The following is a 24,733-nucleotide window of genomic DNA, read 5'->3' as shown; positions in this document are numbered from 1 at the left end:
GCATCTCTAACTAATTGCCCCAATGCCCTAAAGTCCCTTTTGATAGACCTTGGGCTTCTTCCTGCCATTTCACTGCCAACGTGGAACTCCAAAAGTGGGTAGTGATTGGTGGCCTGTACCAGTTTAGGGAGCTGCTTAGTTATGTCCCTGACCCTGGCTCCAGGGAGGCAGCAGACTTCCCTGTGGGTAGGGTCTGAGTGATATATTGGCCCCTTGGTTCACCTCGGAAGGGAGGTGCTCATGAATATTGCCCTTTTTTTGTTTTACCTTTGCTTATCTAATATCTTCTTTTTTATTCTTTGGCTGCTTTATTTCCTTAAGTATGTTCATAGAAGGACTTCATCAGAAGTCTTTTGGAGACCTTGGCCGACCGTACCAATTATTTTTCCACTCTTCAAGTGCTTGTTGATTCTTTCAAAGAACTCTTTTAGGCATCTGAGACTCTCACTTCACAGAAGTCACGTTGGTAGTCCTCCGCCGTCACCTTGATGTCATATTTATAGTTCAACATTGGAATGGAAAACATTATTCCTGTTGCAGATAAGATGTGTATCTCGTACTCCATCACAGGCATGGGAGTTACAGGGATTTTCTTTGCTCTGAGAGGCACTGACTGTCCAGATCAACTCCTGATACATGCACGCCCAGCTCTGCCAAGTGCTCTAATTGATCCTTTCACTCCTTAATATATTCACATTTATCATTGTGAATGTTTTTGTTACCTCCAAGGGAAATGGGGGCAAATAAATAAGCCAGTTAGATGATAAACTAAACTTCACCTTGGACTAATTCCCTACGATTTTTAAACATTCCTTTTAGCCAGTTGCAGTTTTGATCTTTTGTGTGAAGGGGAGGATCCTAATACTTGAAATGAACAGCAGGAACAAAAAACCCACCAATTTGCTGCCCACTTCCTGTGGCTGAAATGCTGACTTTCTCTTACAGTACTTACTGCCTGAGAGCTAAATGGAAATAATTCTAATCTTAAATCCATTCTGTTCTATTTCTTGGGGAAAGTAACATATATAGGAGTATCAACCCTTATAACTTCTTTGATCCCGTAATGAAAATATTATTAGTGAGATTTTTTGATCACTTATTGCTTTTATTTCAGAAAACAGAACTTTGCTTGTAATACTTTGGGGTTTAAGATAACTGGTATTGTGGTAAAAGCTCAGAGATAAGGCTTGCAGTAAAGGCTGGCTGCCTTTAAGGGCTGTGTTTGTCACTGCATAGCAGATCTTAATAGCTGCTGCTGGGGAAAAAAAGTATTTCTGTTCTCTTCAGTGCTGATGGATGTGAACTGTTTTAGGAAGCCAAATTCCTCAGGAAACTAGCAGTGACAGAAAAACAATTGTTTTTAAAAAGCTGGTTTAGGAAGTTTTATTTCCTTGAATCAGCTCATTGCAGAACAGTGTTGTTTCACCCCCAGCCCAACACAAAACCCACATTTTGGCAGCTCGGACCTGAATAATGTTTCCTACATCTTTGAACTGTGTTGCAGCTTTACAAAAAAATAAATACTAAAGCATGGGGAATGAAACAATCAGTGCTGTTTTCAATTGCTCTCCAGACTGATGAACTATAGAATGTTATCACAAGGGACTTATTCTGCATCTGAGTAGAAATATTAAAGCCTGAGGGTTCTTCTCCCTTAACAAAATGGGGTGCTTGGTTTAAATAAATAAGTCCTACCATTTTAAATGGATTCTTCCATGAAGTTTTTTTACACAATCCTTTTGTGGCTTCTGGTTTTGTGGTATTTTTAATAATTAGATAGTATTTATTTTCCTACTTGATGTGTCAGTTGAACAAGGAGTATTTCTGGTACACACTGTAATTTGTATAACTGCAATTATGTATATGCTATGCTAGACAGTAGATAGCATGGTGTAGCTAATGGTGTAGCTTATCCTGTCAAGTTTCTATGTACCTTCTCCTACTCCAAGTTGGTAAGAGTACTTCAAGTTTGGAATATGTTTTCATTGGCTCTTTGTACCTTTGAAACTGGTGACAGCAGTACCTTTGAAACTGGCATTTTGTTTGGGTTTTTTGTTCTTTTCTTAAAAAAAAAAATTGCACGAAGTGCATTTGGGTTATGTGGCAAGGTTTGGGGAGCAGGGGTGGCTTCTGTAAGAAGATGTCAGAAGCTGCCTCCACGTCATAGCCAGTTGCAGCCTGTTCCAAGATGGACCTGCCACTGTCCAAAGATGATCATATCAGTGATGTTGGTAGGAAGGGGTAAAATACAAGCTGCATAACAGCAGCTAAGAGAGGATGGAGATCATGTGAGAGAAACAACTATGCAGGCACCACGGTCAGTGAAGGAGGGGGGCAAGATACTCCAGGTGCTGGAGCAGAGACCCCACTGCAGCTTGTGGCGAAGACCAGGGCATCCAGGTTGAGCCCCTGCAGCCCATGGAGCCACGTGTGGAGGATCCTACACTGGATAGGGTGGATCCCTTCAAGTGGATGTGCCCTGAAGGAAACAGGACAGGCTGGATGGGGCTTTGAGCAACCTGGTCTAGTGGGAGGTGTCCTTGCCCATAGCAGGGGATTTGGATTTCTAAGGGATGATCTCTATGGTCCCTTCCAACGCATCCCACTCTATGATTCTAGGAAACTGACCTCTGGAGAGGCCACACTGGAGCAGACCTATATTGGAGAAGCCCATGAATGATCCCCGGTGGGTGGCACCCCATGCTGGACTAGGGGAAGAGTGTGGGGAGAAAGCAGCAGTGGAGACAATGCAGTGCCTATTCCCTGTCTTCCCCTGCACTGCTCAGGGGGAGGAGGTATAGAAGTTGAGCCTGGGAAGAAGGGAAGGGTGGTTGAAAATGTTTTCTATATTTGTTCTTATTTCTTGTTCTCCTGCTCTCCTATTAATTGACAGTAAATACAAATAGCTTCCCCAAGTTGATACTGTATGGCCTGTGATGGTAGCTGCTGAGTGGTATCTCTGCCCTGGTCTCCATGCATGAGCTTTTTAATCTTCATTTCTCCGGGTGTCCTGTTGAGCAGGGGGAATGATGGAACACTTCAGTGAGCACCTGGTGGCCAAAGCCAACCCACCACATGAAGTCTAGGAAAACTGCAGTCTTTCTGATTTCACATGCAGACTTTCAAGTAGTTTGCAAACTAGATGAAGTTTTGATGCACTGGGCTTTATACTAGTTAGTCTTACGCTGCTCTAACTCTACAAGAGATTGAACTTGCTTTGGCTGCTTCTAAACCCTCAAAACCACCATCCTTGAGTTTTAGGGCATGAGAAGTATTACGTACTGACTTCTAAAGGCCTGGCAGTAGGCTTCAGAAATGGATTTGTGAGCGGTTAGCAGCATAGAAACTGAAAGGTGGTCCCTGAATAACTTCGCTCTTGAATCACAGCTATAGGAAAGCACAGCTTAATACTGCCTGTGTCAGTTGGATAGTACTTTTCTGCCTCCTGATTTCAACAGCCAGGATTCTTAATTAGCTATATCCTTCACCAATCAAAAATAAACAGCATCGAACCTGTTTGTATCATCCTGGCAGCCTTTGGGGGTTGAGATGTTGAGTGGTAATTGCTTTGCAAAAATGGATGTATATATTTTTTTTAAAACTTGTGTATATTCTGGAAAAAAATCCTCTCTTTCTGGAGGAAACAATGAAAAACTTGTTCTGTTTCTGACAAGGAGCACAGCATTTGAAACTTCTTAAAATTAAAAGCATGTTTACTTTTTGAAGAGAATAGAAACTTTTAGCAGAATAATTCCAATCCTGAAAAATGGGAAGCTTGTGTGTTTTTCTTTTAGCTTCAGAAAGGAAAGCTTAGACCATCTTTGAAAATACATCACAACTTTCCTTTGTTACCTGTAGAACTGTCCTGGTAGAAACTTACCAAGACATGAAGATAAACAACCTAATAGCTTGCAACCATTGATTAGTGACCAGTCCTATTTCTGTCCCGCTTTTGCTTTGGGAAATATCTGCTGAGGATTTACACAAATTGCTTAATCTTCCTAGGAGCAGTCCCTGAAAAACAAGAATTGAAAGAATTGAAATGGGGAGGTAAAGGAAACAGGCTTTTTTGCAGCATCAATGAGTTACAACTCTTTTAGGGTTCTAGTAAGCACCAGAGCTGGTTCTAGGTAGGAGGAACTTTGGGAAATGGGCTTGGAAGAAGCCTTTCAATCCTTTCAGCCATTCTGTAGTCAACCATGCTTGTGGCAAAGGTGCTAGGATCACAGAGAAAAGCAGATTTCAGATACGATTCAAAGATTGGATCCCAGGAACTGGTTTGTTTTAAGCAATGACATCCTTCTAATACAACTGAAACGGTTTGTATGAACTTGTTAAAGGCTGGTACAGAATGTGTGAAATAAATCGATGCGTAAAGTAGAACAAAGTAGCATATCTAATTTGAAAGAGAAACAAAAAGTTATGCAGCCAGTCTTAAGGAGGATCCCTTTATCATTGTGTCTTTAAAAAAGTACTTGAACTACTTGCAAAGTTACTAGAACTGTATTTTAAGGTTTATCTGCTATATCTTAAGTACAATTAGTCCAAGCTCTTTCTACTAAAATCAGTGTTAGGTAACTATACTTACGCTTAACTTAAGATCTGCTAATATGTAATCAATGCATAGAATTGGCTTTTTTAATAGTAGCTGGACCTTTGGAATAGGTTAATACTAACTGTTGCTAATTTATACTGATCTGCTTAGTGGAACTATGTTGAAGTTAATTTATTTGATGAAAATAAGACTTCAAATGTAGTTATTAGGCAAAGATGTGGGATGTTTGAGTAACTTGATCCTCCCTGTTTCACTAAGCGTGGTGTTTATTGCTGACGGAAATCCCCCAGCTTAATTCTCTTCAGAGTGTTCTGACTGTCATGTAGTTTGGCTGTGTCATGTGCATGCTTCACACTGCATGAAGCCTTAATGACTTGCTTCAGGATTAATCCAATAGTAGTAAGAAACAGGATTTGAGGTCTTACACAAAGCTGGGAGGAAGCAACTGTCAGTTTCCTGTTTCGGTTTTTGATGCATGAAGAGTCAGCAGAGCAGAATGATTTGATTTTTTTCCTTAATCATGAGTGAACAAGATTATGAAGAAAGTGGGCCAAATCCAAGTGAGTTTCTTTAAAAGACAGTGCTGTGGTTCTGATGACTTTTTTACTGGAATGGCAGGTTCTGCTCTCCGTCTATGTTGTAGAGAATTTATAAAGAGCTTTTGTAGTGTAGTTTGGTTAAAAGTAGGCTGTGCTTGACTGGAGTAGTGGACTAAGTAAAGGAAAATTAATATTTAGTGATGCCGATAAGTAAGTGATGAACGTGGTATCAGAATCCTTTATGTAAAGGGGTTTACAATGATCTTGAATATACTTGTTCTGCTTTTCCGGCTAATTTACATAAAATGAGCTAGTCATTGATAAAAATAATGCAGGGAATTGGGATATATTAAATATAATGACATTTCTTCATTAAAATATACTCTGCAATTTTTAAGTAGATTGCACTGAATTCTTGAATTGATCTATGCAAAAATTCAGAGGCAAGATGCATTCAAACAAGGTGGTTGTTGCCTTTTCATAATTTGATTTAAAACAAGATAGTGACTTTTGAAAACTTGAGTTTATTTTGAGCTCTAAAAAACACTTCTATATATTTTTGGATGATGAGTGGTAAGAAATTGAGTCTTTTGATTGGCAGGCAACTAAGGAGAACTCAATCTCAAGCTTTGACGTATAGGAAATAAAGATGAATGATAGAGAAGACAGAATTACAGTTCCTGTCATGGGTACCGTTCCTGGGTTTGGCACTTCTATACATCAGTTCTAGTGACTTCTAAACTTTATGTTTTTTACCTTAAATTTTATTTGTTACTAGTAAGTGCTTGTTTACCCTTGTGCAAACATGATCTTACCTGCGTATCTCTGTTGTAGTGGTTTGTTCTTAATGTGACCGAATCTTAACTTAATGAAAATGTTACCTTAGTTTTTAATAAATAAAACCTGTTATTTTTTAACCTCTATCTGGCTAATCAGAACCTTTTTCAAGGTATGAATAAGAACTGCCCTTTGGAAACTATGAAAAGTTGGGATTTTCCTGTGAAGTGTTATGCCTCAAATGCGTTCTACTTTAGACAGTAGCATATAAAGTTAGAAATTTTTAGTGGGAAGTAAGCCTTTTTAGTTTTAGTAATTTTTTAGAGAATCTATACTTTGTCATAGCCAAGCTGTCTTATTGAGGCCATGTGGCTCAAAATTCTCACTGTGAGCACCACCTGTATTCTTTTGCCTTATAAAAAGAACCTTCTCTTGTTTTTCAGATAAATGTTAAACTCTTACAGCATGACAGGAGACACAGTTGCTTGCTTACTTACATTTTTGGACAAAATGTGTTTGAGTACAAAGGCAAATAGGAATATTTCTTGAACAATAATGATAGACATAGTGTGGAAAAGTGAGGATACAGTGAATCTGGAAAGGATTTAGGGGTCAGACTGGAATAGAATAGCATGAGCTTGATTTAATGCTGTGGTAAAGAGGGCTAGCCTGATCCTTGGAAGTAGAGAGGTGATGATTACACTTCTGTAAATAGCATGATAGACACTGGTGTTAGAAGGCTGTATTTGATTTTTAAGGTAATTTTTTTTTTCATAACTTAAAAATTGGGGAGAATATTACCAGAAAAAGGATTAAAGAAAATTACTTATGAATGTAACTGTTTCAGTTTTTGAAAAGCAAGCTTGAGATGATTTGGTTACCTTCACAAGACAGACAATATGAAGTATGAGTGGTTAAATTTTAAGGGGTACAAGGATGTTATAGCTAGAAGTTGGAAGAGAGTCAAATTTAAATAGAAATAAGGAGCAACCTGTTTGAGACTTTTCTAGTAATTATATAAAAAACCCCAAACCAATGAACTATATAAATTAATAGGCTTTTTTTGGTACTTCAGCTCTGAAAACATCAAGAGATATATATGCTCAGTATATTTTTTCAAAGTTATAGACCCTAATGTAGAAATGAAATTCTGTAACCTGTGGAAAGGCAGGAAATCAGATTATACTGCCTCATATTTTTGTCTGTAATCTCTCGAACAAGCGTCCTGGTGCAAATTTAGGATCACTTAAATGATCATTTCCTTCTACACCACACCCTGCTTTGTCACTTTTTGAGGGCAGGAAAGGGGAAAAAAACCAGTCACTACAGTCCTATGATTTAGTAATATTGCCATCAGTGCTAAGGAAGTGCTTTTGCTTGCACTGATTGCCCATTCCTACATTGATAGTGACAGCACAAGCTGTGTAGTGAACACACAAACTCATCTGGATTAAAAGTAGCAGCAAGCATACAAACGGAAGCAAAAGAGCCTTACTCCCTACTCAGCATTAAGCACGCATCACTCTTGCATCTATAATGAATAGTTCTGTTTGTGAGAGGAAGTGTGATACAGGGACACAAATATGTGAGTAGTAAGTGTTAGAGGGGAATGGGGAGGCCACTTCTTTGGTGGCAAAGGTGGCTTCTGCCTGTGAAGCTGTACTGTTGGGTTCTGTTTTGCGCTGTATAAAATGCAGATCACCTCAGAAGTTTTAAACTGGTAACATACCTTAAGGTAGTCTAGCTGTCAGTGTTTGTGAAGATCACTGCTTTGATACTTCTGAGGAAGTTTCTGTCTTCCGCCTCTGACCAGCACTTTGAATTTACCGAGCCCAGAGGGTGGTGATCAGTGGAGCAGAGTCTGACTGGAGACCTGTGACTAGCAGTGATCCCCAGGGCTCAGTGTTGGGTCCAGTCCTGTTTAATGTCTTCATTGACGACCTTGATGAGGGAATAGCATCCACCCTCAGCAAGTAATCAGATGATACAAAGCTGGGAGGAGTGTCTGACACGCAGGAACACTGCGCTGCCATCCACAGAGACCTGGACAGGCTGGAGAGCTGGGCAGGGAGAAACCAGATGAGGTTCAACAAGAGCAAGTGTAAAGTCTTGCACCTGGGAAGGAACAACCATTTGTATCAGTACAGGCTGGGGGATGACCTGCTGGAGAAGAGCTCTGTGGAGAAGGACCTGGGGGTCCTGGTTGATGACAGGTTGGCCATGAGCCAGCAGTGTGCCCTGGTGGCTAAGAGAGCCAATGGGATCCTGGGGTGCGTCAGGAGGAGTGTGGCCAGCAGGTCGAAGGAGGTGATCCTCCCCATCTACTCTGCCCTGGTCAGGCCCCACCTGGAGTATTGTGTCCAGTTCTGTGCTTCTTGGTATAAAAAAGACAGGGATCTCCTGGAGAGAGTCCAAAGAAGGGCCACGAAGATGATTAGGGGCCTGGAGCATCTCCCCTATGAGGATAGGCTGAGTAAGCTGGGACTCTTCAGCCTTGAGAAGAGAAGACTAAGGGGGGACCTAATTAAAGTTTATAATTATCTTAAGCAGGGGATGCAGGGGGAATCAGCCAGCCCCTTTTCAGTGGTCTGTGGGGACAGGACAAGGGGCAATGGCTGCAAGTTGGAGCACAGGAAGTTCCGCACCAACATGCGGAAGAACTTTTTCACAGTGAGGGTGACAGAGCCCTGGCACAGGCTGCCCAGGGGGGTGGTGGAGTCTCCTTCTCTGGAGATATTCAAGACCCGTCTGGATGCCTCTCTGAGTGATATGAGCTGGGGAGCTGCTTTGGCAGGGGGCTTGGACCCGATGATGTCTCAAGTTCCCTTCCAACCCCTATGGTTCTGTGATTCTGTGATTGTGATACACAGATGTGTTTCTGATGTAAGTTGTGCTTGGTGTTTGGAAATGTTAATGAGAAATCCTCTGATGAAATTGGCAGCTCTAAATTTGAGGCTAGTACAACTCTGTACACTGTATTGGCAAGTGGGGGGGCTGGTGTGAATGGTGGTCGTTGCACATGGTGATAGTTGGCATGAATGCTAAATACTACCTCCCAAACTGGAGGCACGTTTCATACCTTTTCTGCTTGAAGCTTTGTCTCTTGTAGAAAAGAAAATGAAATTAGTTGTAGCTAATTTGCATATAACTATAATTACATACATCACACTGCTCAAGTATCTGTAGAAATCAAGAGTAGGAATTTTTCCATATCCTGCCAACACAGAAAATGCCAGGCAGGCTTCTGGGAAAGGTACTTTAGTTATGGCTTTAGCTGTGCTTACTGATGGGGCCAGTAGATAAGAGTTGTGCTATGGAATACTCGCATACCAGAGCAGATTATAAATAGTAATAGTGGTAGTAATTTTTAGAGTATATGTTTGGGGGTGGGGAGGGGGTAGACCAGATTTATTTCTAGAGCTTAGGGTTTTATAAACTTATGTTGGGTGGAATGGAGCGTCACCTCAACAGGTGGGATATTTTTTGTGTGTGTCTTAAGACAGAGGAAATGTTTAAATCTTCTCTGTTCTTGATAATGGTATAAAAATTGTTTTATTTTGTCTTTCTTGTGGATCTCTTAGTACTAGTGGTGCTTCAAGATTAATTACTGGCTCAGATGGACTACTGATTTAGTCCAGATTTAAGATGTTTTGCCTGTAAATCCTCTTAACTTAAATTACTTTTCATGAATCAAACAACAGCAAGTATAGATTTTTTTGGCTGCTTCAATTGCAGAAGTTCTGATTGGATTCCAGAAGGCACGTGCAGCTTAGAGGAATGTCTAAAACTATGTTGGAAATTGGATTTTTACTGTATGTTTAAATTTCCTCTACACCTGAGAAAAATTTGAGTTCATGCAATTTCAGAGAGGCCTGAGGGAGAAGTGACTGGCTTGTCTAACAGGGGAACAGGCTGCCCAGGAACGCGGTTGAGTCACCATCCCTGGAGGTATTTAAAAGATGTGCAGATGTAGTGCTTAGGGACATGGTTTAGTCATGGGATTGGCAGCCGTAGGTTAATGGTTGGACTTGATCTTTAAGGTCTTTTCCAACCTAAATGACTCTGATTTGATTGTCTTAAAGCTTCCTCATAGAAATCAATGGAATACAGAAAGCTGTAAATGGCTTGAGACTTCCTAGTAGAATGAAGTATTTCTGCATTCCCTGTTGCCTCAGTGGGAGCAATGGCAATCGGGGTTTCTTTCATTTGCTCCACTCCACTTGATGCAGCAGAGATACTTACAACATTTCTGAGAAGTGTAAATGCTATCTTTATTTTTTTAGTCCTGGTTTTCTAATGTATCCCTTCTTTTGAAAAAGGGATGAGCTAAAGATTGCAATAGTGACTTATTTCATAGCAGCTGATTGTGTGTCATGGCCCTAAAGTTAGTTCTTTCTACTGGGTGGTGTAATATATCTCAGTTGGAGTTACGTATTTGTAGGGTTCGCTGTATTTCCAAGCATATTAAATAAGTATTTATTCATTTACAGGCAATGTGCTTTTGTTGAGAGCAATGCTGAAAGCTCAGAGGAGCTTGTTTAAAGGTGTTCATAATTGTAGGAGTAGTCAACAAATTGAAGATGAGAGAGTACTTGTCTACTTTGTGTGTGTGGTCACTTTTTCAGCATTGATCATCTTTCCAATAGAGCTAAATTAGATACTGCAGATCATGTCAAATGCTATAAAAATGCAGTACCAAATATTCACAAAACACAAAAAGAGAGAATTATTGAAGAAATGGGATACTTCCATAGAGCCTGGCAGCAATGGGCAAGATTAGTCCCTACAATCTTTATGAAATAATTCCTTTTACATTGTTTTTTTTATAACTTTCTATGTCTACTGGCTCCTCAAAAAAACCTCCACTAGTTAAGTTATGAAAAGGTAAGTTGAATGGTTTTTTTAGTTGCCTGTAAGGTTTATGTGAAGTTCTGTTATCAAGTGCTTTTTAAGCAAACTAGAAAGATGGAGCAGGGGAGAGATCAGTTTATGTATTAAATAATAAGTAATAGTTAAGAGACAGAACACTATGCAAAGATTAGATGGTTTAAGTTGACTTTATTTCCTTAAATGTGAAAATTGAGTCTATGTATCTGGGACAGACGCAGTGTTTAGCAGCCACTTCCAGTGTTATCAGTATTTTCTGACTATTTCTTTTATGCTATATCTTTTTTTTTTTTCCTTCTTTTTTTGTTGCACTTTTCCCCCAGGGGATGGGACTGTCAGGGAAAGCAGTCCATTTATTAATACCACAGAGACGGACAGAGGCAACATATATGAAGGAAAGAATATGGCTCTCTTTGAGGTAAGTTAAACAGCACAAAAATCTATTTCACCTTCCACTGAGGCTCTGGTAGTAAGATGAAAATAAGCAAACATTTTCTTTCTCTCTTGAAATGTAGTGTATATGTAACTCTTCGGTTATTAAAATTGACTAGCAAATTCCTGCTAACATTCCATTTCAGTGGATTTGAATGATGTAATAAAAATGCTATCCTTATACATTTATCTGTATAGGCAAACCAAGTATATTTTGGTGTGATTGATGTGAAGGTAATCCTTCTTGTAGTTAAAATTTTGGGGCTAAGATCTAGAAATTGTTGTTAAAGAAAGCTGCTGAAAATTAAATCTAGTAGTTTTTCACAAAGCAGTATCCAGCTTTAAAAGGATTAGCAAATATATTATGTTGAACAGGGGAAATACCTGAAAGCAGCAAAGCTATACACAGTGATAGGCCATCGCTTAGTCACGTTCATAGAATATCCTGACTTGGAAGGGACCCATAAGGATCATTGAGTCCAACTCCTGGCTCCACACAGGGCCAGACAAGTCAGAGCATGTGACCCTGAGTGCATCCTTTATATTATAAACATCTACTTTATAATGATAGTTTTCTATTTAATTCTCTTAGTGATTGTAATAATTTTACAAGGAAATTGTATATTATGGCACATTTAAGTGCTACTTCTGCAATGGAAATTACTTTTGGTAAAGATTTTCCTGAGTTCTGCTCTAGTGTCAACTGGTCTTGCTTTGATGTTTGCTGTTAAGAATAATCATGGTCCTTCCAATGTTAGCTCTCTTGCTGTTGCAATCTACCCACAATTTGCGTGTTCTGTTCTTACACTCGTTCTCCCTTGCAATATCTCTGCACAGAGGACGTGATCTTTCAGTTCCCTCTTTCTGTGTGACCAAATAGAGTATTTTTACTATTTTTCCCTAAGTCCTCTGGGAAAGTGTGCTAAGCAGGCACTTGATCAACAATGTTGCTTTGATCTCTGTCACCTATGGAATTTCTTACTGGTTTTGGACATAAAACATGATAGTGGAGTTTTGTCACAGACTTTCTCTCCTTCAAGCTCTATTCAGTAAAGCAATATGCAAAGCTTCCTGTTCTTCACATTAGCTGTGGTATTCCTCAGTGTTGATAAATTTGCTGTAGCTGCTTTTTATCCTTAATCTTTGAATATCTACTTTCATCAGTTGAGTAGTGTCTGACATCAGCTGATGGTATAATAACTATCTTTTACATATCTGTCCTGGTTTCAGCTGGGATAGTGTTAATTTTCTTGCTAGCAGCTGGTATAGTGCTGTGTTTGGGAGTTAGTATGAGAATAATGTTGATAATACACTAATGTTTTAGTTGTTGCTAGGCAGTGTTTAAAAGGACTTTTCAGCTTCCCAGGCCCAGGGAGGAGTGAGGAGGCATAAGCCTTCCGCGGGAAGAGCGTAAGAAGATGGGAGGGGACACAGCCAGGGCAGCTGACCCAAACTGACCAAAGGGATTTTCCAAACCATATGATGTCATGCTCAATATATGAGCTGGTGGACTTGGCTGGGGAGGACCGTGGGTCAGGAACAATCTGGGTTGTCAGAGGGTTGTGAGCAATTGTGCTGTGGCTCACTTGCTTTGCATATTCTTTTTCTGTTGTTGTTGTTATCATCATCACCACCATCTATCTTTTCTGTCCTATTGAACCATTTTAATCTTAACCCATGACTTAATTCTGTCTCCTATCCCACTGGTTGGGGAGAGTGAGGTTGTGTGGTTATTTCAGCTGCTGGCTGGGTTAAGCCAGAGCAAGTCCTTCCGGTGCCCAATGTGGGGCACAAAGTGTGGGTATAATGACAGGTCTGAGCAAAGTGTGTGGAAACGAATTTGTTATAGTCATCCACTATATCAGTGTCATAATTGTTGGTCACAATACTGTATTTTTTGTTCTTGTGGTTGTGTTATACTTACTGTACATATCACAGTGCTGTTTGTCATCTCTGCAAGATGCTTTGTTGTACTGTGTAACACTGGGTTGTGATATGACAAAATTACTGTTTGTGAGACTAATCAGGTATTTGTACTCTGTATTGCTGTCATCTGCCTCCTTCATGACCCACTTCAAGGCAACTGTTAATAATCACACTATTTACCTCTCTCCTCAGAGAGCCAGTCTATGGTGGAAACAAGGGGAAACACTCTCCCAACTCACTTTTCCCTTCTTTGGGCCAATCAGAACAGCTCTTGAGAACTTTGATTATTCTTGGAATGTTCGAGCTAGCATGTTCCAGTTGTGGTGTTTCCTGAATGTGTGTTCAGGGTTAAACAACTATTTTGAAACACCACCCAAAAATCTGCCCCGTGGGTAGTTCTGAGTGGCAGGCATGTGGGATAGCTTGGGCAAATGCCTGGGAGGGTGGGCAGCTCTAGTGTTTTGGAACTTCACCCCTGAGCAAGTGTAGAATCTCGAAAAACTAATCAAATAGCTGGAAAGAGTATGCTGTCACCCTGGCAATTCCAGAGAGACATAAATCATTGCAATGTGCTGGAGCCTGCTGGCCACAGTCTGAGCTCCTCGGTATCCTCAAGGGAAAGAGGTCATCTCTGGACATGATGGCTAACTAACAGGCACTGTGACTCCTCCATCTCTGGCAATAGGTAATACCAGCTGGCACTAGAGAACCACTACACAGAAACAACTTCTGCCACTATCAATTGCCCCTGTACACAGGAAGAAATGGACACAAAACTCGTCTTGTTTAGTAAAGGATGACAAAGCAGGGCCATCACAAGAACAGGAGGGGAAAGTAGCAGAACCAGAAGTAACTACTCAATTCCTATCCCTGAGTGAGCTGGGTGTAAAGGATTTCAGCCATTGTCCAGGTGAGCACATTGTTATCCGGCTGCTGCAGTGCTGGGATAACGGGGCCCGTTGACTGGAATTAGAGGGTAGGGAGGCCAAGCAGCTTGGATCGCTGTCTAGGAAAGGGCGCATTGAAAAGGCAATTGAGGGAGAAAAGTCCACAATCCCTCAGCTTCTGGAGATGACTTCTGTCACAGGTGAAGGAAAGGTCTCCCTTCAAAGAAGTGCTGTATGTCACCAGGTGGTGTGGGCCAGCTTGGCTCACCTGTGCTGGTTGCTTGGGGCAGTTACCTCTGTCCTGGCTGGAAACCAGGACACCCAGGCAAGTGGACCACCATGAAGAGAGGTATCCAGAACCTGAAGGAATTAGCCATGTTGGAGGTGATTTATATTTACCTGAACAGCAATCAGTTACCCACCAATCCAGTGTACCCAGCCCATGTGGCAGAAGTTTGTATGGAGCTAAGTCATTGGCAGTGCTGGCCTGGAAGGACCAAGAAGGACCAACAGTGGACAAACTGGCTGCCCAACTCCAGCAATATGAAGAAAAGCTCTCTTTCTCCATGGGCAAGTGTTGCAGTTTTGTGAGGCTGTGCTGCTGAGACGGTTTCTTTAAGCAGCAGTTAGAGTTTTCTGCCAGCCTAAACTATAAACAACGAGCAATTCAAGGCCAAAGTTGCAGCCTGAGAGACAGTCACAGCGCCTCTGAGAATCACATACAGGAGAAAACAACCCGGAAGCAGCTGCATTTTGCCACCGGAGAAGGGAGCGAGAAGATGTAACGAGCTGTGCAGACACCAAGGCCGGAACAGGGCGGGGGAGGAGGTGGCCCAGGTGCCGGAGAGAAAGATGCCCCTGCAGCCCATGGAGAAACCCATGGAAAAGGCCAAGACCCCACCTGCAGCCTGTGGAGGGGCTCCACGCTGGATGGAGCAGGTGGAGACATAGAGAAGACTCTGTGACCCTACGTTGGAACAAGCCTCTGCCAGCACTTGCAGCCATGAGGAGAATCAGAGACACAGAGAGGAGTGAGAGTTTTGTGTCGGAACAGGTTTGCTGGGGGAGGCTTGGAATCCCGTGGAGGACTGGAACTGAGAGACACTGTGATAAAGAGATAAAGCCCTGGGGAAAGGATTCATGTTGGAGAAGTTCATGGAGGACTGTCTCCTGTGGGTGAGACCCCATGGTACAGCAGGGGGTGTGTGTGGAATGAATGCCCCCCTCCCCCCCCCCCCCCCCCATCCCCCAACCAAGAAGGCAGTCAAGGTGCAAGGGACTGACCGAAGCCCCCATCTCCCAGTCCCTGCCCCTTGTGCTATGATCGGGGGGAAGAAGGGAGTGAAATCCTGACTATAGTCTGCTAAGAAGGGAGTGATGGGGGGAAAGTGTTTTAAGATCTGGCTGTGTTTGTTTTAAGATCTGGTCAAGCTCCTAACTCCATTTTTTTTTTCTTTTTTTGTAGAGTAGTGTAATAAATTAGGTAGTTTCTCCCTTCTTCACTTCATGTTGAGTCTGTTTTGCCCATGTTGTTGCTGACAGAATGATATCCCCCTGTCCTTATTTTGACTCCTGAGCCTCTTAATATATATTTTCTCCCCTCTCCAACTAAGAAGGGGAGTGATAGACCGACTTTGGTGGGCGTCTGGCCTCCAGCCAGGGCTAAACCACCATAGCAAGACAGGCCCATAGGGAGAAAGTGCCAGATATGCTAGCTGAGAAACTGTCGGGGAGTTCCAGCAATTCAAAGAGGGTATGTTCTCTCTCCATCTCTAACTCAGCTATAAGGAGAAAGCCTTTCTCTACTCCAGAGAGCAGTGGGTGGTGGGACCTTCAAATACTGGCATAGACATTAAGCAAAGGCCACTGGATTAGTTAACAGTATGGGGTCTATCATTATATATTTCAGATTATTGACTATGATGTTACAGTGCTGCCTTAAAAACCTTTTAGTGACTTTGTTACCATTGCTATTATAGTGGTGAATCTTTTTTTGGTAGCCTATATGTTTCACAGTATGTTTACTACAATCCTACTCTTCTCATTTTTTCAGTTGATGTGTTTGAATTTTTATGCAGAATAAAGGAAGTTTGCCTGTTATAACTGTGATTGTTATGATCTAATGTCTCGGCAGAGATACCTTAGGTCTTGTCTTTCTATATGCAGTCTTGATCTATTGTATTTCATTCTGATGTTTGATCTTGTGTATTTGATTAAATTCTCTGTTTATGCTTTTTTTTATTCTTCTATTGTATATACTTATCCCGCATTTGATTAGTTGTTTTAACATGTTTTTATTTTATAGCAGATATTTGACTAAAGAAAAATGAGTTCACTTTTGTGTCAAGTAATATTACATATATATTATATTACATATGTGCAGTTATATATGGTATGCAGATGTGACTGTGTTTTCAACAAATGAATTCTTTGGAACTAGTATGCATGGTTTAAGATAAAATTATGAACACCTGCAATACCAGGGTTGAGAGTGATCCTTAAGTATCTTGCTGCTTGAGTGAGTCATTTGAGGCTACTAGATACAAGCAAGATGCTGGGAAATGCCTTAATGGATTGACCCTTCCAGTACAATCCCTTAAAAACCGTGTTGTGGTAGGAATAGATTTTTACAACTAACAGTGGTCCTTCTCTAGATTTCCCTTTTGTTCCAGGTGTACAAGCTGCCTATTCTAAAATAGTGTTAAAAAAATAAAAAAAGTGGAAGAAATGTTGCAAGACAGTACTAAATTGCTAGCAAGATTTAGAACTCTTGTTGGTTGAAAGCTGGCTGGTATTTTTGATTTGGGTCAATCAAGGCTGACCTGTTGAGTCTGTGTTTGAAGTAGTAGTGTAAAATCATCACTTTAAAACAAACAACTATTCTTTTAAATGCAGTATTCTTAAAATCCCAACAGGAAGAAATGGATAGCAATCCCATGGTGTCATCTCTTCTTAATAAACTAGCAAACTACACTAATCTGCCTCAGGGCGTGGTGGAACATGAAGCAGATGAAGACAGCAAGCGAAAGGAAGTCAAGGTATTTACAATTCTCACAAGTAATTGACATTAAGCTAGTGGCAGAGGAATGTTTTTCAGTGTCCGAATAAAGTATGTGGATACCTAAAAACAGGAGGGAGACTTGCAGTACTGTATTTAAAGCTGAAGTGTTTCCAGTAGGACTTGCGTTAATTCACTGTTAGTTGTTAGCATGTTTTAGAAAGTTCTTGCTGTAAAAGCCCTAGATAAAATGTGTGCAAAGCTAGGATCTGAAACATGGCAGTGCATCCAATTTTATCTTCCTTTCTTTTCTTCTTCCTTCTGTCCTTATGTAAGCATCAGTACCTTTTCTCTACCTCTACTGAGGATACGGTATGACTTCCCTTTTTTAAAAATTATTTCCTAATACAGTTTAACAGGCTGGGGTTTTAACTTACATTGAAATTTAAGGAACACTAGATGAAACGGTCACACTTCAGTCCATAGACCTGCTTGCTTTGTTAAAACAGAAGCAGCTTTTCTGAGTAGCTTGTTTCCACGTGTCAAAATTTCTTATAAAAAGGAATGGACACATTCCAAGGAAACATTTTGTTACATACCTTAAGTGAGGTGTCTAACATGGAAGGGGGAAGAAAAGGCAAAGTCTCTGTCTGGCACATCCCTAAACACACTTGCTAGAAGACAGCAACCGAATTCTTCAAGGGCTGTCTGCTGGATGCTCAGGAGTGCCTCTGTAGAAATGTATGCAACAGTTGGAGCCTGCAATGAGATGTTGGATTGATCCTTCAGTGAGCAGGGAGCTGTTTAGGAGAGATCTGGGATAAAAACCATGTGACCTGAGTATAAAAGCTGCCAGGTAAGGAGGAACAATGAGCTGGAAGTGGTTGAGCATGGTGACTGACGCTAAGAAATTTAGAGTTGATAATGGGAAAAAGAGAGCACTGGGAGTCACCTGACTGTGTGTCAGACAGAGTTTGTGTGCTGAGCTATGGAGAAAGGAGGAGAAGCAGGTAAGAATGAATAAAAGAAAATGAGTATATAACAGATGAGGCTGATATTAAAATGTACTTAAAGTTAGAACTGGAGCTCATTTGACTGGAAAATAGATTTACAGTATGCTACCTAAATATTTGCAGTAGAGCTGTTTGCATTTGGACGTGATTAGTAAGAAGTTGGTACCAGTACAGTGGATAAGGGCAAGGAATAAAGTCCAGATGTTTGTGTTAGCTTTTTGATTATCCTGCATTTGTTTATGTCTGGGGTTCCTTCTTTTTGTTTGTCTCGTAGTGTTTTTTCTCTTGTATTCTCTTATTTGAAGATACAGCTTAGGGCATGAGAGAACCAACATTGATCAACTCATGCTTACATCAATGTGATCTCTGTTCAGCTGTTGTGCAGAGGGTTTTTTAATGCAGCACATACACACCGTGTCCTCACTTGCACTTGTTCTCTTTTGAGCACCATCTAGTGGCCTGAAAACGCTTTTTTTTTTTTTAATTGCCCCCAGAGAACTGCAACTTAATTGAGGAAGCCTGAAGGCTTTTGTGTCTTGATCACCAGCAAATAAAAAGTGCAACAAATATACTGTGTTGTGGCAGTTTTTTTGACTTTTGCTAACACAAATTTTACACAGCTCTGCGTTTCTTCTAACCTTGTCATAATACCTTTTCTATCTTTTAAAAACTGAAAGAACTTTATTGTTGAAAATGTTGCTTTGGAGGTCAGCTGCAGGGCAAAGAATGATCAACCTTTTGCAGAATATGTTTGGCATTTTGGCTATGGCAGTAACTTCTCTTCACCAGTACCATGTAACTGGTATTTTAGAAGAAAGTTAGTAAAGCTTCATAATCAACAGATAAATGGGCACCTTGCCCCATCAAGGTTTCATCTTAGTTCCTGTGGAACATGAGGGTCTGCTATCACAAATCTCTCTTTTCAAGAATCTTTTTGCATAAACAGCCTATGAATATTTGTAAAGCTGGACACACTGAAACTCCCATTCAATTTTATTTGTTTTTTACTTAAGAAGCATTTATGATAAGTGTTTGCAGAAGAAAGTGCTTATTGACTTAAACTTAGTGTGAAGGAATTAATGTACTGAATTTGTTTCCAGGTTCCACGTATGGGCACTTTTATTGGTGTGTACCTGCCCTGCTTGCAAAACATCTTAGGAGTCATCCTTTTCCTACGTCTAACATGGATTGTGGGAACAGCTGGAGTTCTTGAGTCTTTCATCATTGTGTTCATGTGTTGTGCTTGTGTAGGTTAACCTTTTTCTTTACTATTGTCCAAAACTCTTACAAGAGCACTGCTGCTTTCTAATACATGAATATCAGATAAAGGTGTATTCATATTGCTTAAGTATCAGTGCAATCGACAGGCATGGAGAATATATATATATATGTACTGAGTGTCACGTGTTGTTCTAGCTCATATGGAATTTCTTTTGAGTTGCTCACGGTAAGCTTTGTTTGAAGTGTTATGTGGATGTTATTACATCAGCTTTTAGCGAATATCTAGTGCTTTACATTGAGATCTGAATTGTTCTGCTGTTCAGAAATTCAGAACAGGAATATAAATGAAAAATCCACAGCATTATGTCTGTACATTAATATTTTTGAATAGGAGACTACTAGTAGATGATATTGTCTTAATAATGGCACTTGATCAATTTGCCAGTACTATTTAATTGGAATAATGCATGTCTATCTTTATTCAGTGGCCTGTATTAGACCAATATTAGTTTTAAAGACTATCTCAAACATCTAAATTAACTAAATCTTCTACTGTAAAATTCAGTACTTAATTTACATGGATTTCCCTAACAAAATACATGAACATTTTTGTTGGCTGTAATGTCTTATTTAAGAAACAATTTCAAAAAATTCTAAGTTTCATTTGATCACTTAGTCTTTCATCTTTCAAGAGTATTTTAAATTTCCTCTATTTCATCTTTCCACAGACTATGCTAACTGCAATTTCAATGAGTGCAATAGCAACAAATGGTGTAGTTCCAGGTAATGAAGAATTTTATCTTAAATGTTGAGTGGTCAAATGGTGGAAGTTTAAAACTGGGATAAGAAATTACTGTAGTCATAGACACAAAAGCATTATTTCTCATATTTTCTTTTAACTCATAAAGTGCTTTTTAAGGTGAGATGCAATCTTTCACTGGACCTTCTGGGAATTATGGACTGTAGTATATTGCCATGATTTGATTGAATGAAAGATAAGATGTTATAATTTAAACTAATGGAAACTTGTCTTCACACAAAGCAGATTTCATTACAAATTTACAAATAAGGCTGCTTCTGCTCTGCCTCCACTCCAAATTTGACTAGACTCCATTTCTAAACACTGAACCTACTGATATTGTTATTCTGGAAGAACAACAGCCAGTTTGTTGTCAGAAATCTTTTTCTGTGTAGGCACTCCAGGTTATGCTCATATCCTTAAATTTTCAAAGTAAATGAACTTGTTCTTCAAAGATGAAGCTGATTTTTTATTGGGGTTTTTTGAGATGCAAAATGCCTTTGAAACTCTTCTCCTTTTCAGTTTTTCAACACATTAATCGATGATACTTGGTATTCAGGCACTGTTATGAACACCAAACTGTTCACCTAATGAAGTTAGAATAATTTCTCACTTGCGAAGCTGCTCCAGCTTAGTAAGGGGTTCCAGAACTGAGGAATAAATTGTTGGGCAAAAGTAAATGCTAAAATTTGTGCAGGGTGTAGAATAATTGCATTTCATTGATATGGTGCCATATGTGAAATATAAATACAGTATAAAATTTTGCTTAAAATACTTCTATAGTGAGATGCAGTGATTCTAATCAGTGTCTAGATAACTAACATGTTCTGTTTTTACCCCTTCATATTTTTAAAGCTCATTGTAGAGGCCTTTGAAGTTGGCAGATCTTCATTTTAACTTTTTTTCCTTGATGCCAGTTTCTTAGAGAAATGTTGCTTCTGCTGGAGTGTATGGAAGAGGCAGAAAGCGGTTAGGAACCTGGGATTGAAAGAGGCCACCTTCTTGGCAGCAGGATCTTGTCTCTTGCTGTTATGTGCAACAGCTTAATGTTCAGTAAATGGATTGGTGCTATATCATACTTTATTTTTTTGGTGTAGGTTCTCATTTGTTTATATTGAAAAGCAGTTTTAGACTCTGTCCTTTGATTAGATGTGTATTTGCAATTTGCAGATTAATTTTATAGAAGGCTGGCGTTTATTTGAAATAAAGTGCTTCCTTTCTCTGTCTCCTCATTCTTCCTCAGCTGTTGTGAGTGGGACAAACATGATGAATTTAAGAAAAGATGGAGAGGGAACCAGAGAAGAGCATACTTGGAGGGGGATTGAGGGAAGTCTAGATATAGGTGAAGAGCTTGAAACATAGAGCCTTATTGAAAGGGACATTATAGAGTGGAAAAGGTGGGGGTAGCTTGTGACTTGAAGATGATGCATGTATATGGGAAATTGAAGAAGAATTGAAAATTCAGGGGCAAAGTAAGTAAATAAGTAGACAAGAAAAAACAATCCCTGCCTAATACTTTTAAATAATACTGAAAAAAATGCCTATAGTGACAGTAGTAATGGTTTCATGTACAGAAAAGAATGTATATTAATGAGACAAATTATATTTTGTCCCTATCTCATAAAGAATTTATTCTGGAAGGTTAATTTTTGGTTGTGAACAACTTAAGGCTAGAAATTAAAGATTGATTCACCTCTGTTTATACCCGTATATCCTTTTCTTAAGCTTGTTTACTTGTAGGTTATTTAGCTTGTGGATTTTTCCTCTTTTTCCTTGGTGTTTGTTTTTTGTTGTCCAGAAAATGTACATGGGGATATTAACTTTTAAATGTACATTGTAACTGCTTAGTCATTATAGACATTGAATACAGTTTTGATGTGAAATTTTCAGTGGAGATACATGCAGTAATTACCTTGATGATGTTGATTGAAGTTTTTGTTCTCTACTGTTGTCAATCTAAAGGGGTAGGGTTTTTTGTGTTTTTTTTTAAATTCACAGCTGGAGGCTCTTACTACATGATTTCAAGGTCTTTAGGGCCAGAGTTTGGTGGAGCAGTGGGACTTTGTTTCTACTTGGGTACAACCTTTGCAGGAGCCATGTACATTCTTGGTACCATTGAAATTTTATTGGTAAGTACAAGTATGTTTTTCAAAGTACAATCTGTAAGGTACCTTAGTTTGAATTTTATGAAATATAGTGCAGGGACTATAGTACTAAAAATATTTTAGTTTTCTTTTATGCTTTCATTTGAATCTTCATATTTCCTTTTAATCAATGGAATTATTAATCAACATATACTTCAAATCTAAGGATCCAGGTTTGAACTGAACGCTTGAGCTCTTTTATTGTTTTTCTTTTAATTTTTGTCAGTGGAATACTTACACTGTCCTTAGTGGTTTTTTTCTGTCAGGCAATATACATGAATTTGGGAAGTGGAAACTCTTAGAGGGGAGAGAAGCAGCTGTAACTTGCTCTCAAAATGAATTTTTTCATGATCATCAACTCCCTTTCCTTTTGCATCAACTCTTTGTAAAGGCCCAGGTCATCTGTTTGAGCTGGTTTGTGAAAGAATAAAAGTGATTTTGTAGTAGAAGCTCAAGTGAACTCCGGCCTAATAAAGCTTTGTTATTACGTGTACAATAGTTTGCTGTATCTTTTGCAGACCTACATTTCTCCAAGTGCTGCTATATTTAAAGCAGAAGAAGTTGGTGATGAAACAGAGGCTATGCTGAACAACATGAGAGTTTATGGAACGTGTATTGTCATTCTGATGGCCATAGTAGTTTTTGTGGGAGTAAAGTATGTCAACAAACTTGCACTGGTCTTCCTTGCCTGTGTGATTCTTTCCATCATTGCCATATATGCTGGAGTTATTAAGACTGCTTTTGACCCACCTGACTTTCCGTAAGTGCAGTGTCTTTAAGTAAAGTGTGGGGGTTCTTTTCCATTTGTTTTGTTTTTTTTTGTTTGTTTGCTTTTTTTTTTAAAGTGGGGGAAGGGAATAGCTACTGTAACCATTCCATGTTTCAAGCTAAACTTTAAAATACAAACACATTGGCTTCAGGGGTTGGTTTTACGTGTTCTGGATGAGTATGTGGGCAATTATGTGGTAATTTGTTATTCTGAGTAAATATATCTCTATATTTTACTCTTTGTAAGACATGATAGTCTGTAAAATGTTCTTTGATACTTAAAGTTACTGGCTGTTGTTACATCCACATATAAAGACTAGAAAGGTGGTGGGGTTTTTTCTGACAGTTAATATATCTGCATTATCTAAAGAAATATAGTAAAAATCTACAGAATAAAGTAAAAAATCCAAGAAAACACTGTGGCTATGAACCATAGTAATGGAGGAAACGTACTTTCAAACTCTGTCATTAGGAATTCTTTGAAACTTGCATTTCACCCTACTTAAAATGGAGACCTTGCAGTGTTAAGTTCACTCATGTTTGGGAAGGCTTTCTACCTTCCTGTTAAAAAAAAGATCAAATTTTATTATTGTCACATACGGCATATTCCTTCTCAACACCTTTAACTTGTAACTTGCAGCTCACTAAGAATTATTTCCTTTGTCCAGTTATCAGTGTGTGAGTTGCATTTTTGTTCATCTCTCTCTGTTTGGAGAGAAACCAGAATGTGCTTAAATACATTAGCAGAATAGCATGGTAACTTTTGTTATGGAGTGCCATTTGTTATGCAGAACTGAGGTTATCCTTTGCTGCATGATTGATACAGATTTCATAGCACTCTGAAGTATTAATGACTGCATTACAAATGGAGCTTTGAGGAAGTCTTTGTGGACTGTACTGTAAAATTGCATTGTCTTCTGCTGAAGAAAATAAAACTATGTTCAAAATTTATATTTCTCTGAAGAAAACTTGAATTTCTAAGAAACTGTGGTTTCCAGTAAGGAAATTCTTAAATCTCTTAGTTATCTCTATAGGCAAAAGAGGGTTTATCAGGTTTATTACTGAGTTCCTGGAAACATTATCTGTGGTTGCTACTGTGACACATTATTGTTTGAGAAAAACAATAAAAAATTATCTTCCAATAAATTTAACTCTTCACATTTTGGCTAATCTGTCTCAGAATGAAGAAACTCAAATGGGGTTTTATATTATGGTAAAGCTGATCAGCTTCTGCTTAGCTAAGTTGGCATTGCTAACCGCCTTCAGGTTTGGCTGTTGTATAGATGGTAAAATAGTTTACCTTACCTCCTATTTTACCTTAGCCTCCTTATCTCCTAATCAAACTGGAAGAAGTTTCCATGAAGTGGTGTGTTTTTATTGTTTGTTATCAGCTTCTTAACTAAGTTCTTTCAAAATTATTAGCTGTGTACTATGTGTTCTTTGAGTTACCTACGTAACACTGATGTTTTATAGTCCCTCTTCTGTCTTCATCAATATTAATTTCATTATTAAGCAAACCTAGAACAGAGTTCTCCTAAACATCTTTTGTGTGTTTAGCAAAGAAGTATTCCTCGCTCCTTAATATTCTTTGCTATTAGGAATTTGCTTTTTGCAAATTGTTTTGACTTTTTGAATTTCTTTCATTTCAGTCTGATTTTTTAAAAAATTTGTATTCTCATTAATGTTTTGGGATTTTGCTGTTTAACCCTCCTGGTTTACTTGCTGCCTTCCGGATTTCAATATTTTTAGGGTGATCTAAAATATTTATTTGCTAGAGAAAAGGGCGT

The 24,733-nt window shown here is 39.2% G+C and overlaps 1 protein-coding gene across 2 annotated transcripts in view; it reads left to right on the top strand.

Annotated features, from left to right (window-relative positions):
* SLC12A7 (solute carrier family 12 member 7) overlaps positions 1 to 24,733 on the top strand; it is a gene marked incomplete at its 5' end in the record, with an annotated part of 61,190 nt that overhangs the window by 4,628 nt on the left and 31,829 nt on the right. For both annotated transcript variants that reach the window (XM_084280350.1, XM_084280351.1), the window contains 6 exons: positions 11,082 to 11,176; positions 16,919 to 17,041; positions 19,115 to 19,261; positions 19,964 to 20,018; positions 22,033 to 22,163; positions 22,697 to 22,938. In XM_084280350.1, the coding sequence (XP_084136476.1) occupies positions 11,082 to 11,176; positions 16,919 to 17,041; positions 19,115 to 19,261; positions 19,964 to 20,018; positions 22,033 to 22,163; positions 22,697 to 22,938 (793 nt within the window). The remainder of the gene's footprint in view (positions 1 to 11,081; positions 11,177 to 16,918; positions 17,042 to 19,114; positions 19,262 to 19,963; positions 20,019 to 22,032; positions 22,164 to 22,696; positions 22,939 to 24,733) is intronic.

Source organism: Gallinula chloropus, assembly GCF_964237585.1.
Source record: "Gallinula chloropus genome assembly, chromosome: 2".
Classification (NCBI taxonomy): Eukaryota; Metazoa; Chordata; class Aves; order Gruiformes; family Rallidae; genus Gallinula; species Gallinula chloropus.
The sequence above is the reverse complement of the archived record's forward strand: the minus strand, read 5'-3'. Positions and strand labels throughout refer to the sequence as shown.